Source organism: Marasmius oreades, chromosome 1 (genome assembly GCF_018924745.1).
Source record: "Marasmius oreades isolate 03SP1 chromosome 1, whole genome shotgun sequence".
NCBI lineage: Eukaryota > Fungi > Basidiomycota > Agaricomycetes > Agaricales > Marasmiaceae > Marasmius > Marasmius oreades.
Window position 1 is genome coordinate 1,675,129 of NC_057323.1, and position 13,723 is coordinate 1,688,851.

General features: G+C 47.1%; 7 protein-coding genes across 10 annotated transcripts; 4 read left to right on the forward strand and 3 right to left on the reverse strand.

Moving 5' to 3' along the window:
* Nucleotides 1-270: 270 nt before the first annotated feature.
* On the reverse strand, nt 271-1,965 carry E1B28_000466 (uncharacterized protein; the record flags this gene model as incomplete). The annotated part of the gene is made up of 5 exons (XM_043146295.1): nt 271-583; nt 631-806; nt 863-915; nt 965-1,003; nt 1,059-1,965. The coding sequence occupies 5 exons, from the start codon at nt 1,963-1,965 to the stop codon at nt 271-273; spliced, it is 1,488 nt and encodes a 495-aa protein (XP_043014997.1).
* A 145-nt stretch (nt 1,966-2,110) lies between these two features.
* E1B28_000467 (uncharacterized protein) lies at nt 2,111-3,622 on the forward strand (the record flags this gene model as incomplete). The annotated part of the gene is made up of 6 exons (XM_043146296.1): nt 2,111-2,160; nt 2,218-2,235; nt 2,291-2,307; nt 2,361-2,724; nt 2,779-3,316; nt 3,368-3,622. The coding sequence occupies 6 exons, from the start codon at nt 2,111-2,113 to the stop codon at nt 3,620-3,622; spliced, it is 1,242 nt and encodes a 413-aa protein (XP_043014998.1).
* Nucleotides 3,623-4,033: 411 nt separating this feature from the next.
* Nucleotides 4,034-5,198, forward strand: E1B28_000468 (uncharacterized protein; the record flags this gene model as incomplete). Its single annotated transcript, XM_043146297.1, has 5 exons — nt 4,034-4,094; nt 4,150-4,453; nt 4,515-4,598; nt 4,650-4,827; nt 4,881-5,198. The coding sequence occupies 5 exons, from the start codon at nt 4,034-4,036 to the stop codon at nt 5,196-5,198; spliced, it is 945 nt and encodes a 314-aa protein (XP_043014999.1).
* Nucleotides 5,199-5,532: 334 nt separating this feature from the next.
* On the forward strand, nt 5,533-8,804 carry E1B28_000469 (uncharacterized protein). Its single transcript, XM_043146298.1, has 15 exons — nt 5,533-5,765; nt 5,817-5,943; nt 5,998-6,047; nt 6,097-6,219; nt 6,268-6,316; nt 6,370-6,443; nt 6,490-6,580; nt 6,632-6,731; nt 6,782-7,046; nt 7,107-7,120; nt 7,175-7,671; nt 7,718-7,739; nt 7,797-7,834; nt 7,887-8,579; nt 8,643-8,804. Exons 1-15 carry the CDS (start codon nt 5,593-5,595, stop codon nt 8,685-8,687), a joined length of 2,361 nt encoding a protein of 786 aa, XP_043015000.1. The 5' UTR covers nt 5,533-5,592; the 3' UTR covers nt 8,688-8,804.
* On the reverse strand, nt 8,805-10,619 carry E1B28_000470 (uncharacterized protein). Of its 2 annotated transcripts, XM_043146299.1 has the most exons (7): nt 10,523-10,619; nt 10,379-10,466; nt 10,221-10,317; nt 10,086-10,148; nt 9,489-9,997; nt 9,215-9,434; nt 8,805-9,159 (listed from the first exon to the last, which is right to left on the reverse strand). In XM_043146299.1, exons 2-7 carry the CDS (start codon nt 10,453-10,455, stop codon nt 8,923-8,925), a joined length of 1,203 nt encoding a protein of 400 aa, XP_043015001.1. In that variant the 5' UTR covers nt 10,456-10,466; nt 10,523-10,619; the 3' UTR covers nt 8,805-8,922. The 2 variants fall into 2 exon arrangements, with proteins under 2 accessions (XP_043015001.1, XP_043015002.1); XM_043146300.1 differs by having other exon boundaries at nt 9,489-10,317.
* On the forward strand, nt 10,620-12,170 carry CKB2 (casein kinase 2 regulatory subunit). Of its 3 annotated transcripts, XM_043146301.1 has the most exons (7): nt 10,620-10,723; nt 10,775-10,824; nt 10,884-10,887; nt 10,950-11,097; nt 11,158-11,267; nt 11,326-11,792; nt 11,842-12,170. In XM_043146301.1, the coding sequence occupies exons 2-7, from the start codon at nt 10,784-10,786 to the stop codon at nt 11,861-11,863; spliced, it is 792 nt and encodes a 263-aa protein (XP_043015003.1). In that variant the 5' UTR covers nt 10,620-10,723; nt 10,775-10,783; the 3' UTR covers nt 11,864-12,170. The 3 variants fall into 3 exon arrangements, with proteins under 3 accessions (XP_043015003.1, XP_043015004.1, XP_043015005.1); XM_043146302.1 differs by having other exon boundaries at nt 11,326-12,170; XM_043146303.1 differs by lacking the exon at nt 10,884-10,887 and having other exon boundaries at nt 10,651-10,723; nt 10,775-10,828; nt 11,856-12,155.
* Nucleotides 12,171-13,027, reverse strand: E1B28_000472 (uncharacterized protein). Its single transcript, XM_043146304.1, has 4 exons — nt 12,902-13,027; nt 12,732-12,845; nt 12,550-12,670; nt 12,171-12,486 (listed from the first exon to the last, which is right to left on the reverse strand). Exons 1-4 carry the CDS (start codon nt 12,969-12,971, stop codon nt 12,252-12,254), a joined length of 540 nt encoding a protein of 179 aa, XP_043015006.1. The 5' UTR covers nt 12,972-13,027; the 3' UTR covers nt 12,171-12,251.
* Between the last annotated feature and the right edge of the window lie 696 nt (nt 13,028-13,723).

Genomic DNA, 13,723 nt, shown 5'->3' on the forward strand with positions numbered 1-13,723 from the left:
GTTGGTGGTGATGGTGCTCGCGCATGGGAAACACGAGGCCTCGAGGCAGGGGTTTTACTGATCATGAGCTCATGGATGATAAGCAGGTACCAGGTACCTTACAGACATTTGAAAATACTTAACACAGTCAAGGATGTGCAGAATAGGTAGGTAAGTATAAAGATATGCAAAAGAAGGTTTGAAACGAACGAATGTGTCAAATGTCCTCGATTTCAATCCGTAACGGTCATAAACATGATAGAAGAAAAGATTTACGCTCATGAGGGGTATCTAAGTCACGGGAATCATAATGGGGAGACTGGGTATGGCTGGCTGATTCGTCGAAGCATCCTCTGGTTGGGTATAAGGTGCTGACGGCGGGACCCTTGCTGGAGGATTCGTCACAGTGGGGGGTGTGGTCGGAGAATTGGGGGCTGCTGGAGGTGCAGGAGCAGGAGGCACTTTCGTGACAGAGCTGTCAGGCTTCACGTCCCCCCCTTTGTCGGTCGCCGGTTCCTCACTGGGTTCCTCAACAACTTTACCCGGTGCTAGAGGCGGAGTAGGAAAATCCCAAGGTCTGGGAACTAATGCAGCCGGCATTATCCTACGAATGATCAGCTTAGAAGTTACTAGGAAAGGTGAGAATCCTACCATGTAGCAGCACAGACCACACCCTGGCCCTTATCTTGTCCTTTGATAGCATTGAACTCAAATTCTATGAACTGAGCCATGTACCGAACAAAAGGAAGAATTTCGCGAACACCCGAGCTAGCGAGAGAGATTGCAGAGAGATAATTCACTGCGGTATTGGATATCGATTTAACGGTCTGGTAAGACGAAATGAGATTACTTTGAGTTTCGAGCGAAGGACTGGAAGACATACACCTAGATATGCAATAGTGGGGGTAGGAAGAATAACTTCTAGTCCCCACCAATCTAAAGACGGATAAGCTTGGGCTCCTCGCATTGGGATGAAGCCACCCACATGTAATTACAGATATCCGGTCCGTTGGCGGATAAACGCCTAATCATACTCCTTGGGTGAGTAATCTATCACTGTGAATAGAACTACAACTAACCAGTATGATCCGGGGCAATTGACCTTCCTGTTGCATATCCAAGAGCCATGAGCTCCGGAGTGATTCTCTCGATACCGTTTATGACTGTTTCCGCCGTGGGAATAGCACCAGCAAGAAGGCCTTCTCCATCCCCCGGTTGACCCAACCCAAAATCAGCCGATTTGAGGAAATCCACAACACGCATCTCGCTGATAAGAGTAGAAAACTGGTCCACCGGGTTGTGTTCAGCTACGTCGCCTTCTCCAATTGAGAGCTGAGCGAAGTGTAATTCATCTTCTTTCTCATCGGAGTGTTCCAAGCAGACGGCATGAATCGGTACGGAAGATTTAATTGATGAGACACGGTCTTTCGAGGGACTATCCGTGTTGTCTGCAGGTGGGAGAGCACGGAGTTGAGCGATGACTTTGTTGGCGGTCTTGGGTTTGGACAAATCGGATTTCAACTTGCTCATTCGGGGTTTAGCGATGGCAGTGGTGACAGTAGGAGATGATGCTGAAGGTCCTGAGATGATGTCTCTGACCATGAGGGCTGTATTCTTCGCCCGGTTCTCCGACTTGGACCTCCTTGAGAATGCGATTCGTTTTGACAGCGCGACTACTACATTGGACTCCCTCTCGTGCTCCTGTGCACCAGTCAAGATGGTCCTGTGTTTGTTGGAGTGCTCCTTGTGAGATGGTGAGGGCCTTGTGAATGTCGGTATCGACAGAAGTCGTGCTTTAGGTTTCGGGGGAGGTTCTGCTGGTGACGAAGCTTCCGCGATAGCTAACTGGGGGAGAGGAACGTCGTCCGGAGTAGGTTGTCCAGCTGGTGGGTCAGCAAATGAATTCTTCGCCTTCTCAGCGCTGTGGGTCACGACACTGGGAGCATTCTGAGGCTCAGCACCGTTGAAGTAGGCGAAGAGACCCATGCTGAGCGTGAGAAATTATTGTAATACGGAATCCTCACTTCATCATCACTCTCATATGTAATTTATAAACTCGCCAGCCCATGTTCCGTTCTTACTCTTCACCGTCACCTGCTGTTTCTGGTTTTTTCAGGACGTCCTACCCGTCATGCCTACTGATGGAAGTCATCGCCAAAGAGAGTTGAAGGAGATCATACGGTGCGGCACTTCCACCTTTCTTTCCCTCTTTGTGTCCTAAAGGGTTCATGTCCACAGAAATTTCACCCCAGCATGGTAAGCCAAGGTCTTTCGGCTCTATGTTATTATACATAAAACTTCCATTCTTCAGGTTTACAGTCATTATGGGTGAGCCCCTCTCTTTAGCTCACCTTCCATTCTAACTGCGGTACTTGTTCTAGGTACCGGCTCAATCAGCCTACTTTTCAACGCGTTTCCTTACGGGAAAGACGCGAATGGAATGCACATCATGGCGCTGATATTCTTCTTCCTCAACCTTACTTTATTTGTCCTGTTCACTGTCATCTCCCTCGCACGATATGCCTTGTTCCCAAAGGTTTGGCCTATTATGATCTCTCACCCGCTCCAGAGCCTTTATACCGGGACGTTCCCCATGGGCGCTACAACATTACTCAATATTTGTGTCACCCTCATCAATGAGAAATACGGCGTAGGCGGTAAATCGTTCCTCTATGTCATCTGGGCCCTGTGGTGGTTAGACGTCGCGATATCCATCATTTGTTGTTGGGGCATGCTTCATATCATGTAACTTCGGTTCCATCTTCTCCATTCAAGCTCCTCAAGCTTTCTTCTATTCAGGCAAACCGCTCACAATCATTCATTGGAAAGAATGACCGCCGCTTGGCTTCTTCCAGTTGTTACACTCATTGTCGCCTCTTCCACAGGCGGTGTATTGGCACCCGCTCTACACAAGTACAATCCATCGAGTGCGCTTGTCACCCAAGTGTTCTCTATGTTCATGGTCATCATCGGGTTGTCCCTATCCATGATGTTGCTGACTGTGTACATGATGAGGCTCATTATTCACGGTCTACCGCGCGGTGCCACCGTCATTTCCGTCTTTCTCCCATTAGGTCCTATGGGCCAGGCTGGCTTTTCCATACTCATAGCTGGCCAGTATTTCGCGACTGTATTCCCTTTGAAGGACGGAAACTCAACGATCTTACGATCCCCCGCTACCGGTGAAACGATGAACGTCATCTGCACGTGCATAGCGTTTGTCCTTTGGTCCCTCTGTTCTATGTGGTTTATCTTTGCACTTCTCGGGATGCAGCAAGTTCTAAGAGGAGGTCGGATTCCGTTTAAGGTACCCTTTTGGGGATTGATTTTTCCGAACGTACGTTTTTCCCCCTTATTTTTATTCCAGAAAGCTGATTTGTTGGATAAGGGTGTATATGCAAATCTTACCATAAGCTTGGGAACTACATTTGATTCACCCTTCTTCCGTATTTACGGGAGTATATACGCCGGAGTGACACTGTTGATGTGGATTTTCGTTGCGACGAGGACGGTGTATCTGGTCTATACGACGGAGATCTTCGAGGCTCCATGTTTGGAAGATGCCGATATGGCAAGAGTCGGGATTGCTGAGACTCGTTCACGAAGTTCGTTGTGCGAGAACGGTCCGGCTAGAAAAGACTAGTGATTTTTGTCTACCTTACATTCGAACACTCGAGTAATAAAATTCAAATTTCTTATAGCATACAATAGAAAATCCGAACATGTATCGATGGTGCATGCACACCGTTTACTCTTACTTCAATGTGTATAGAACTGAATCATTTTACAGTAAGGCAGCCAAACGCACCACTAAGTGCTTCGTGCATGCTGGAAAATTTTCGATGCGTTTCGGTGCATCCTTCCGCGGGGAAGCCCTGGATAAATTTATCGTCACAGCCACCTGTCAAAGGACCAACATGGCCAGAATCCATGTCGAACACGTTCCAGTCCAGAGTTGTTAGTTGTCAACAATGTCGCCTCACCGCTGCCTCATGTTAGGTCGCAGGTCCGTATCTACTGTCCCCAAATCCACTACTTGCGTTTCGTCGTCGAAATGGAATCCTCACCATCACAAGTTGGTCACGCAGAGAAAATCATCGTTCCTCCGTGTGAAAGTGGGTATCATTCACCTCTGTTAGAGGATCTTCTGCTGACTACTTGAATCGTTAGCAAATGAAGAATGCAATCTTCCCACTGATATTTCCATCCGCTCATCCGATGGCCGACGATTTGGAACTCATTCCCGCAACCTGGAATTTTGCAGCGAAGGATTGATTGATTCAAGTCGGAGAGAAGAAGAAGACATTGTCGTTTCTGAATCGTCCGACATCATATATCTACTTCTTCAGTTTATGCACAATCTACCTCAACCAGACCTTCGATCACTCCCGTTCGAAGTATTGGCAACGCTCGCATCCGCCGCACAAAAGTATTCAATACACAATGCGATCGGTGTTTGCAAACTGTTGATGGAGTCGGTCTTCGTTTTCATAGTTCAGATTCTTGATATGAATTTTCACTCTGGGCTTTCTTAGGAAGAACGCCGAAGAACATCCATTTGAAGTGTACATGTACGCGTCAAGGGCAGGGTATGAGGATATTCGAGAGAAAGCCGGGTGGTGAGTCGCATTATGATCCTCTGGAATGGTCTGACTTTAAACTCCTAATAGCCTTGCCATAGAACAGGATCCTCTACGGGTGTTCTCGTACGCTGTTTGGGCGAATGAGGTGTACACGAGAGACCAAGCGGCTCTGGCAACTGTTCATCTGGACGCTGAAGAGATTATCTACTCGCTGAGTCGATATTACACTGTGTTCACCAAATGGCATAACATATTTGTGGCCTGGGCGAGTGTTTTCTTTCATTTTATCCCCAAATCTGTTCTTACTTCCTTCTGTAGGTGAAATTTCGAGATCACATCTACCACACCTTCACTGAGGTTTTGAGAAACCCCGATTCTCAGATGCGACAAGAACATATATCCGGTGACTGCCCAAGATGGAATGAATTCTACTGCAAGATGTTGGTCAAGCTGATGAACGAACGGCCGTGCTTGGAGGCTTTTGAGGACTGTGTCGATGAGTACCGATATATCGTGGATGATTGTGCAGCTTGTAACAAAGGGGTGGAGACATGGAAAGTGCAGATAGCATCAGCGATGTCAGGCGGAAACATGTCCTTTAGTTCGTTTGTCAAGTCATCGAGTAGTCGGGATTGACGGTCAAAAAGGTACTTACGAAGTCGATTACATACAACATACGATACAGAGCAACAGCCTACTTAGTTATTTTACGTGGACCATAACAGAGCATGGTGATGTAGATCTTTGACAACAAGTCTGGATTTGAATTGTGTGCGAACTAGAGATAGCATTCATGTAGACGGTGGCGCAGGTTCGTTGTCGTCCCTGCGCTTTCCGAAGGCGCCCGTGCTGAACTTTGGACAACAAGCTCCTGATTGATACCATGTATCGAATGATAGATACGAACATTAATAGCAGCCAATCTAGTGTCAATAAAGTGTAAGGAAGGAAGTGGCTGTGTAACCTGTAACTCTCACGGCCGGTCACTTCGAATTGAAGCGAAACTGGCTTCACCTCACCTCTTTTATCAATGCCTAGAGCAGGCTATCAGCCTCTTTCACAATCTGTAGAAGAGGAAGAGACAGATGTAGCTGTACTTGAAACCCAATTACCCAAGCCTGTCAAGTCCTCAACACGTGGGCTTCGTCGCCCAGGACGTCCGCGACACATCGACCTTACCAAGTTGGATAATGCATTTAAGAGGTGAGGAGATATCTGTCTTCATTAGCCAACATTGACTTAATCTCTTTCCAGATGGACTGACTCTATAGCACAGAAAGTTAAGCGCAAGAAGAAAGCACCCTCGGGTCATTCGAGGAAACCAATATGGCGGAGTGTGTTCGAGCCAGCAGTGCTAGCACCCCCAGTGCAATCAGCCATCGTGAGATTGGGTACCAGGCTGAGCTCGCGCGATCAATTGACCCTCACCATGCAGGTTAAGACTCTTGACCACAAGCCCCCTATGACACAGGCGGAATTCGATGCGTACGTTTCAAAGGTTTTATCTTATAGTTAACCTTACTCTGTCTATCAGGGTAATACGGTCCGTTAAAACGGCCATAACCGAAGGGATACATCCGAAAATGATTGTGAAGGGGAGTAGTGGGTCATACTTCGCAAGAGCGAAGGATGAACACGGTCATGTTCGTACAGTCGCGTGTGTATCTTGTTTCCCCTCCAATATCGTAACTGACTTATTTTTCAGTGTCTTCAAGCCTAAGGATGAAGAACCTTACGGCCGCCTTAATCCCAAAGTCGCCTTACGAATCTTTTTCGAACGTCACTCCATTTACTTTACCTCTCATAGACAACCAAATGGCTACATCGTCAATTTAGGTGGATTATACCGTTTGGACGGGCTTGTTTAATCCCAAACTTGAGGTATGTAGACCTTTCTGCTCATTGTTCACGACTGACCGTTTCCCAGTTACGTCTCGGAGGCTGCAGCGTCATTTCTTGACGAACGTTTGGACCTCAATATCGTACCACTAACACGATTAGTATCCTTATCTAGTCCGGTAGATATGGTCGCTTATGTCTCTTCCTAGACTTACCATTTTTTTCTCGAGGCGTTCTTCTATGACTGGCTGGATCGGACTGCGGCCAAGAAAGGGAAACCCTTACCTGAGAAGATAGGAAGCATGCAATTTTTCTTACATGGATACACAGGTGTGTCCTCACGTTTTCATCAATCTATATTCATTTATGGGCTTGGACAGATGCATCCGACTTCCTGCGTAAACATCCCTGGCCCGGACGTTCAATAGCTGATACTTTCGACGACTCTACACATAGACGGGGAAGCGTCTCTAAACGTTTTCTTGGTGCGATGAAAATAATATGTGGGAAAACTGGTGACAGCGAGGACATCGATGACGACTACGAAGAGGAAAGACTGTTCGACGCCACTGAGTCTCCAAACGGTCGCGGCGTATTCTATTGGAGTCCGCAACTCCAACAAAGCTTTAGGGAGGAACTCGAAAAGTGAAGTCGCCTTCTAAACTACGGGTTCTGATCCCACTCATCTATGCACACCCTTTCCAGGCTAGTGATTCTCGGTGAGAACTTGCATCTTTTCCTAAGGAAGAATAGGCCGCCTCACACAAATTTAGATTACCTTATGCTCAACACTGATCGTGGTGCGGATAACTACATGATCAAGTACTGCGAAGGTGAAACCGAGAAACTTGTTGATGTCGCCCCCGCGCGCTCGGGACACCACGGAATGCCATTGATGAGTGAGCTGAGAAGAACCGAAACCTCTGCTAGTGGTTCCCAACCTACAATGAACCCTCCTACACCCCATCTATCTATGAATCTGCCCTCCTCTTCATGTTCGGAAACTGGCGATTACAAGCAGAAGCCACACATTCACATCGCAGCCATTGACAACTCTCTATCATTCCCGCACGAGCACCCACAGGGTTGGAGATCATACACCTACGGATGGCTTTACCTTCCTGTCAGTATAATAGGACGTCCGTTCAGCGAGAAGACACGGAACCATTTCATTCCTATACTCACTTCGAAAGCTTGGTGGGAAGAAACCTCTTATCAATTGCAGAAACTATTTGAAGTTGACCCGGACTTCAATCTCAAAATGTTCAAGGTAAGACAAGAGTCCTCACCAGAATCATCTTATTGACTCTATACAGCGTCAATTGGCCGTCATCAAAGGTACGATACCTGGCGGTCTTATAATCTTCCAACACTAAACGTCATTTCCACCCTTAGGTCAAGCATTTAACATCGTACAATCCTTGAAGCACGCCGTAAGCTACTTATTTTTTTTCACATCGATCTGTTTCCTATGAATTGTTATAGGATGAAGGACCACTTGAATTGACTCGGAGAACGAAAATGCTTGTTTGGGACGATGAGATTGAAGTTCCTGATGGGCCAGAACCGGATTCGGCTGGAATTCCTTCTCCAGGGTCTCCTAAGCTATCAATTAGCAGCGTTCCTATTCCTCGACCACGACGTCGAAGTTCTGCTAGTGACAACTTCCCTCCACCGATGCGCAGAACGTCCACCGACGCAACGGGAGTTCCCCGCCCCGTCCCGTTCGCTGCCAAGTTTCAGAAAATCCATCCGGGAACAACGGGTGTTACAATGCTTGAACATTTGGAGAGGCTTGATGCAGTCGAAGCCAGTCTTCAAAGGCTCACTATAGATGAAGAAGCTGAAGTTGATGTTGCGGAGTCTTCGTCCGCGGCGAGGCCGATACCCCGCGAATCAAGTGGTAGCGTTCGCAGTCCTTCAAACTCGATTGGTGCACCGACCTCACCGTTTTCACCTCCTGGTAGCCCCTTGCCTACAGTACACGAGGTTGAACCTTCCGCTGATGACTCTAGTTCTATCTCAGAGGAGGACCTCGTTGCGCTTTCTAAATCCACCTCCCATGTAGAGCCCGGCCCTTCACGTCATACTCGCTGGGTTAGCGAAACCGATCGTCGAGGCATGGACTGGTTGAGAGAAGACCCTGACCTAGTGACTACAAGGACAGTCATTGTAGAGGTGCGAGTTTGGTATTCGTTACAGTTGTTTATGGTGTTGACACTTCGTCTCGCGTTTTTCTAGCGACTGGAGACCGTCGACAAAAAGCCTTTATTGTCTTGTTGGTAGATGTAGTTTTTCTATCGGGCATCTAATGGACGATTATGGTTGTATCATACTCCAACAGAACTAACGGAGACACGATAACGTAACAGCGTTCTTGCACCTTTTTTCACAAGATTATCTATGCTGTTCTGAGTACTCGTTTATTCATGACCAAATGCTGATACAGCGTTACACATTGGTTTCTCCCTAAATCCTTAACTGAAATAACGAAGGCGCGCCATCCAGCAAGCAGAAGTCTTTAGTCCCCCTCAGTCATCAACCAGTTTGCAAAGTCATCCAGGCGTTTCTTCTCAGCTTCTTCCCCCTCTCCCTCGATTTCATCGCCAGCATTATTCAGTTTGAACCTTTGCTTGCCAACGTAAAGTGATGCTTCTACCTTCCGACCAGCAAAAAATCTTCCGTTCATCTTCAACACACACGCCTGTGCGCTGATTGGGTCCCGGAACTTGACGGTCATCACGCCTTCGGGTTCTTGCTAGTGACAAAGGCAATCTGAGTGAGTGTTGAGAGTAAGATTGTAGGGAACTTACGTCGTATAGAACAACATTTGTGACCTCTCCCAATGACGAACATTCCTCTCGAACCTCCTCTTTGAGCTCCAAAAGAAGAGACGCGTCTTCTTCTAGTTCCTTGAGAGTGAACATATGCTTCAAAATAACTACACGGCTGTTTTTGTTGACCATGTTGACATCCTCTTCTGGCTCGATCGAAGGACCAAATCCATCCTCATCGTTCCACTCTTCCAACTTTCTGCATGAGGAATCGAACTAAGTGATCAGAGGGAGAAGAAGGCAAACGACGAACTTCTGCATCTTGACTATTCTCTTCGTTGCCTTCTTCTTGTTCATGGTCTTCCTCGGTTGATTATGATCGCCCACGCCACCGCCAGCTTGGTTTTTGTGCGTGAAATCCGCCTTTGTCACCCTCATCCTACTCGAAGGGTCGCCCAACCTCAACTCGAACTCATCCAACAGGCTGACCGCCAGTGTAAGAGAATCCTCCTTGAAATAAACAACCAAAGCTTCCCCGCTAAATGAACCATCATCTCGCGCGTACATCTTGACTTTGGGGTCGCCTTCGTCGTCTTCTTCCAAAACACCATACTTGGAGAAACACTTTACAATCTCGTCCATTTCCGCATCCAGCGGTAAACCAGTAACGTAGACGGCAGTGTTCTTGGACTTGCGTTCTCCGAGCTCTTTTTCTTTCTTGCGTTTCACAGTGGTGGGACCAGTTTCCATTGGAGTAGCGGATGTGTAGTCTTCGACTTTACGTTTCTTGTTTTCGCGTACCAATACGGGTGCGGCGGGTGTCTAGTTCCAACAGTTTCGTTTTGAATAAAGAAGACTGGAATCAATAGGCGGAGACAACAAGACTGAGCAAAGAGGAACAAACACGCACCGCTTCGTCAACGCCAGCAACGGAGTAAGCGGCTTGTTGCCTCTTTATGAGGTCTTCGTCAACCTGTCCAAGTCAAGAAGGTATAGGTTTTTATAGAGAGGTCGGGTAGAAAGAATATAGGTTCTCCAAACGGACAAGAGGCATCCATGAGCCTTTAGAGACGTCATATTCCATCTCTGTCCCATCGTCCTCTTCGTAACGCCAAGTTTCGGTCTCCTTGTTGTAGTAGACCCTGAAAGTTCAGGACAAGGTAAGCGTTGTTGAGTTTGGATTATGTATTTTTAGTCGCCTACCGTAGGTCTGAAGCGAATGCTGCAGGAACGGCTGGAATTGGTTGGGGCAGTGTAGGCAGTGGGGGTTCGGAGGACATGATGGTAGTCTCTAATAGTTTGTCAATGTTTTGTTTTGGTTGAAGCTCGAGGTTTCACTTGACTAACCGTTCCCTTCAAATTGGTGTGGGTAAAAGACCAGGAAAAGGACCAGAAAGAAAAAGCGCGCCGGTTAAAATGCAGGAGGGTCGTGATCGTTGTAGAGAGTAACTGTGACTGATAGCTCTTCTTTCTCTGTAACAATTTCCTCGCATCCCCCTCTTCCCCCTCTACTTTATTTACTCTAGAAGGTGGCTTTAATATCAACAAGTAGGGTCCTTTTTATCTTCTTTATAACCGTCTGCTCATCGAGAAATAAAGTCGACAACAATGGAGGAAGTCTCAACAGGCTCTGATTCTGATTATTCCAGGTTCGTCCCAATAAACAAAAACCATTTTTCCAACATACCAAGCTTTCATTCTCATCCAGCTCGGTACGGTTTTCCACAAGTCTCCAGTTAATCATCATACGCTCAAGAACAAACGGATCGTATAGTGGATCTCCTGGTTCCTCTCATCCAAAGGCAACGAATACTTTTGTGAAGTTGACGAAGATTTCATCTTGGATCGCTTCAATCTCACTGGGCTTAACAATGAAGTTGCAAACTATCCACAAGCGCTGGATCTCATTACAGATCAACTGGGTCGGTGTCAATTGGTCTGTTTGATCCACGTTTTAGTCTGATTGGTCATTTGCCCTGTAGACGATGAAGTGCAAGATGAACTCAGAGGTTCTTTGGATGTCCAGGCTAGACTTTTATATGGTTTAATACACGCACGGTGGATTGTAACCGCTCGAGGTCTTGCAAAAATGGCACGTAAAGCGTAGCTCTTCACGGGATAAGCTTGACTGAAATCGCCGCTCTGTATAGCTGGAAAAATACAAACGTGCCGAATTCGGTCGTTGTCCACGAGTACACTGTCAACAACAACCCCTCCTCCCAGTCGGTCTTACCGACGTACCATACGAAAAGTCTGTAAAACTTTATTGTGGACGGTGTGAAGATATCTATTCACCCAAGTCTTCACGGCATGGTGCTATTGATGGGGCGTATTTCGGCACTACTTTCCCTCATCTTTTGTTCCTTGTCTACCCGACATTAATTCCGCCGAAGAGTGGACCGACTGATATCGGTTCGTCAAGTCGAGAGGGAGATGGTCGGTCGAGAAGGCGGAATGCGAGAGAGGAACCAGAGGTGGCACCAGCCGAGGGCGGGGGAGAGACTATTAGCACGGCGAGCGTTGCTCTGAAGGCTGACCGGTATCGGCCCAAGATATACGGTTTCCAGGTGAACGAGATTGCGAAGTTGCAGAGATGGCAAGAGGCAATACGAGATAGGTGTGTTTGAGTTGTTGGCCTTTCCTGGATTTCCTGAGAGAAGCTCAAGTGTTTTTATTCTAGGCAGGTAGCACGTCTAGAAGAATTAGAAGAACGGTCATGACCCATATACTCAATACCCACCACTCTGTTGATTTGCAATTCGGTTCTCAATATATCCATCTTTTTTTACTAACCATACTCGATGTTTTCCTTCAACTAGGAACTAGGAACTTCTCGAATACCCAGATGATGCAAACTTCACACTCTTGGAGAGGAACTTATGTCCCTCGACGAAATGAAGACTGCGGCCCTCCACCCTGGTATACCTACTGGGAACCGTCTAGAGGGTCGAGTCAAGAACGGAAAGCTGATGGGCGCAAGTCTCGAACTGTTTGTAGAGCATTTGAAGAATCCGGTATCATGCTCGAATTACGCCTTTAGGGATCTATTACATGTATTGATTTATGTTCGTCGCATCTATTTGTAGAGCAACATAGGGAAGTATGCATGGGGGTCGTGGGGAGCATCCGGTGCCCTTTCTGAAACCCAACGTTTGTACGGAGTGGGTAACTTTGGAGGTAACTTGGACTCGGTATATACTTTTGTCGAGGAAGTGATCGTAGCGATGGCTGCAGATAGATCCATGCGCTCCCGAGGTGCTGAAATTGCTCCTACGTCCTTGGCTTCGCCTTTAGCAGCAGGTGCAGCAATACTAAACGCGTGAAGGGTAGAGAGGTAAGTAAAAACGATGGTTTTATAGAGAAAGGACACGCACGCTTGGTTCCCAGAGTGCTCAATCAAAAGGGAAGAAAGCCCTGCTTGGGTGACTACAGAAAGTTGAGGATAGGCGCGACGAACATCACGTTTCCAGTACGGGTTTTGAGCAGGGTCCGAGGCTGGGTTAAGATGGAAATTCAATACATCGTATAGCACAACAAAGCTAGCATCAAGATTGACCTTTAGTAGCTGGCGTCGCGTACTCCTCCAGCCTAGATCCAGGAGGTGGCCATCTGTTGACACCTTGCTTTGGCAAACCACTGGAAATTTCGGGGTTTATGACGACCGCATCACCTGGTACGTCGACAAGTTAGAGATAAACGTCGAGAAAAAACAAAAGAAATACTTACGAAATCGCTTCCAAAATCCTTTTGGTGCCAAATGATAGAGAGTTGACTCTGCGGCTTTCTTTGAAGCCATTTGAGAAAGCTCGTGTAACAACGCCCGTGTTTTGCCGAGTCCAAGCAAGTTCTCACGATCTGCGCGTTACGGTGACTACCTGTGACTACCTTCTTCGTGAACGTACAGTACTTACTTGTTGTTGTTCACTTCCAATATCAGCCTGTAATGTGGATTTTTGATTTGCGGGTGAGGTTATTAGTACGACAAGTTCCATGTCGTCTAGATCTTTCGATCCTCCTGCAGGCCTCGATAGCATGTAGAACGATATGAGTGTTCGCGTATTCTGCTCAAAACTGGAGGCATGACGAGAGTCAACAATAAGAACGAGATAGAGGATAACGAGTATTCCGACTTTCAGACAGAAAAACTTGAAAGGAAGCAGCCACGAGGGCAGAAATTTCAAATGAGACTACTTACGTCGAGCCTCCCAGGTTCCGACTGACGTCGTGGAACGGTTTGAACAGGATCAGCGAACAAACACCGACACGACTGGCCCAACACGGAGTGAGGAACGTGATTTACTACCATAAAACCGGAGGAGTGCAGGCGTGCGGTCTTATCCAAGCTTAAGGGTAGTTCGTTGCTTCAATACCTCAATATTACCTCAATGTCCGATGACATAAATTTCCCTTTTGATTTTTCTCTTGGAACAGTCATGCGGCCTGTCTGAGACTGTCAGATAAGGCTGTTCTGTTTCCAAGTTTGGAGGTCTGGAGTGCGGGATTACCGTGGCAAGCTTACTCTGTGACACAAACCATGCCACTCCGCAT

Excerpts from the sequence above, each read along its gene's own strand:
- E1B28_000469 (XM_043146298.1), top strand. The coding sequence starts at position 5,593 with ATGCCTAGAGCAGGCTATCAGCCTCTTTCACAATCTGTAGAAGAGGAA. Across the intron at positions 5,766-5,816 it reads TTGGATAATGCATTTAAGAG|ATGGACTGACTCTATAGCAC; the intron begins GTGAGGAGATAT and ends ATCTCTTTCCAG. Across the intron at positions 7,835-7,886 it reads TACAATCCTTGAAGCACGCC|GATGAAGGACCACTTGAATT; the intron begins GTAAGCTACTTA and ends GAATTGTTATAG.
- E1B28_000472 (XM_043146304.1), bottom strand. The coding sequence starts at position 12,971 with ATGGCTTCAAAGAAAGCCGCAGAGTCAACTCTCTATCATTTGGCACCA. Across the intron at positions 12,846-12,901 it reads AGGATTTTGGAAGCGATTTC|GTGATGCGGTCGTCATAAAC; the intron begins GTAAGTATTTCT and ends TCGACGTACCAG. Across the intron at positions 12,487-12,549 it reads GAGCACTCTGGGAACCAAGC|TATTGCTGCACCTGCTGCTA; the intron begins GTGCGTGTCCTT and ends TCACGCGTTTAG.
- E1B28_000470 (XM_043146299.1), bottom strand. The coding sequence starts at position 10,455 with ATGTCCTCCGAACCCCCACTGCCTACACTGCCCCAACCAATTCCAGCC. Across the intron at positions 10,318-10,378 it reads GCATTCGCTTCAGACCTACG|GGTCTACTACAACAAGGAGA; the intron begins GTAGGCGACTAA and ends CTGAACTTTCAG. Across the intron at positions 9,160-9,214 it reads CAAATGTTGTTCTATACGAC|CAAGAACCCGAAGGCGTGAT; the intron begins GTAAGTTCCCTA and ends CTTTGTCACTAG.
- CKB2 (XM_043146303.1), top strand. The coding sequence starts at position 10,784 with ATGGAGGAAGTCTCAACAGGCTCTGATTCTGATTATTCCAGGTTC. Across the intron at positions 10,829-10,949 it reads ATTCTGATTATTCCAGGTTC|TGGATCTCCTGGTTCCTCTC; the intron begins GTCCCAATAAAC and ends CGGATCGTATAG. Across the intron at positions 11,098-11,157 it reads TCTCATTACAGATCAACTGG|ACGATGAAGTGCAAGATGAA; the intron begins GTCGGTGTCAAT and ends TTTGCCCTGTAG.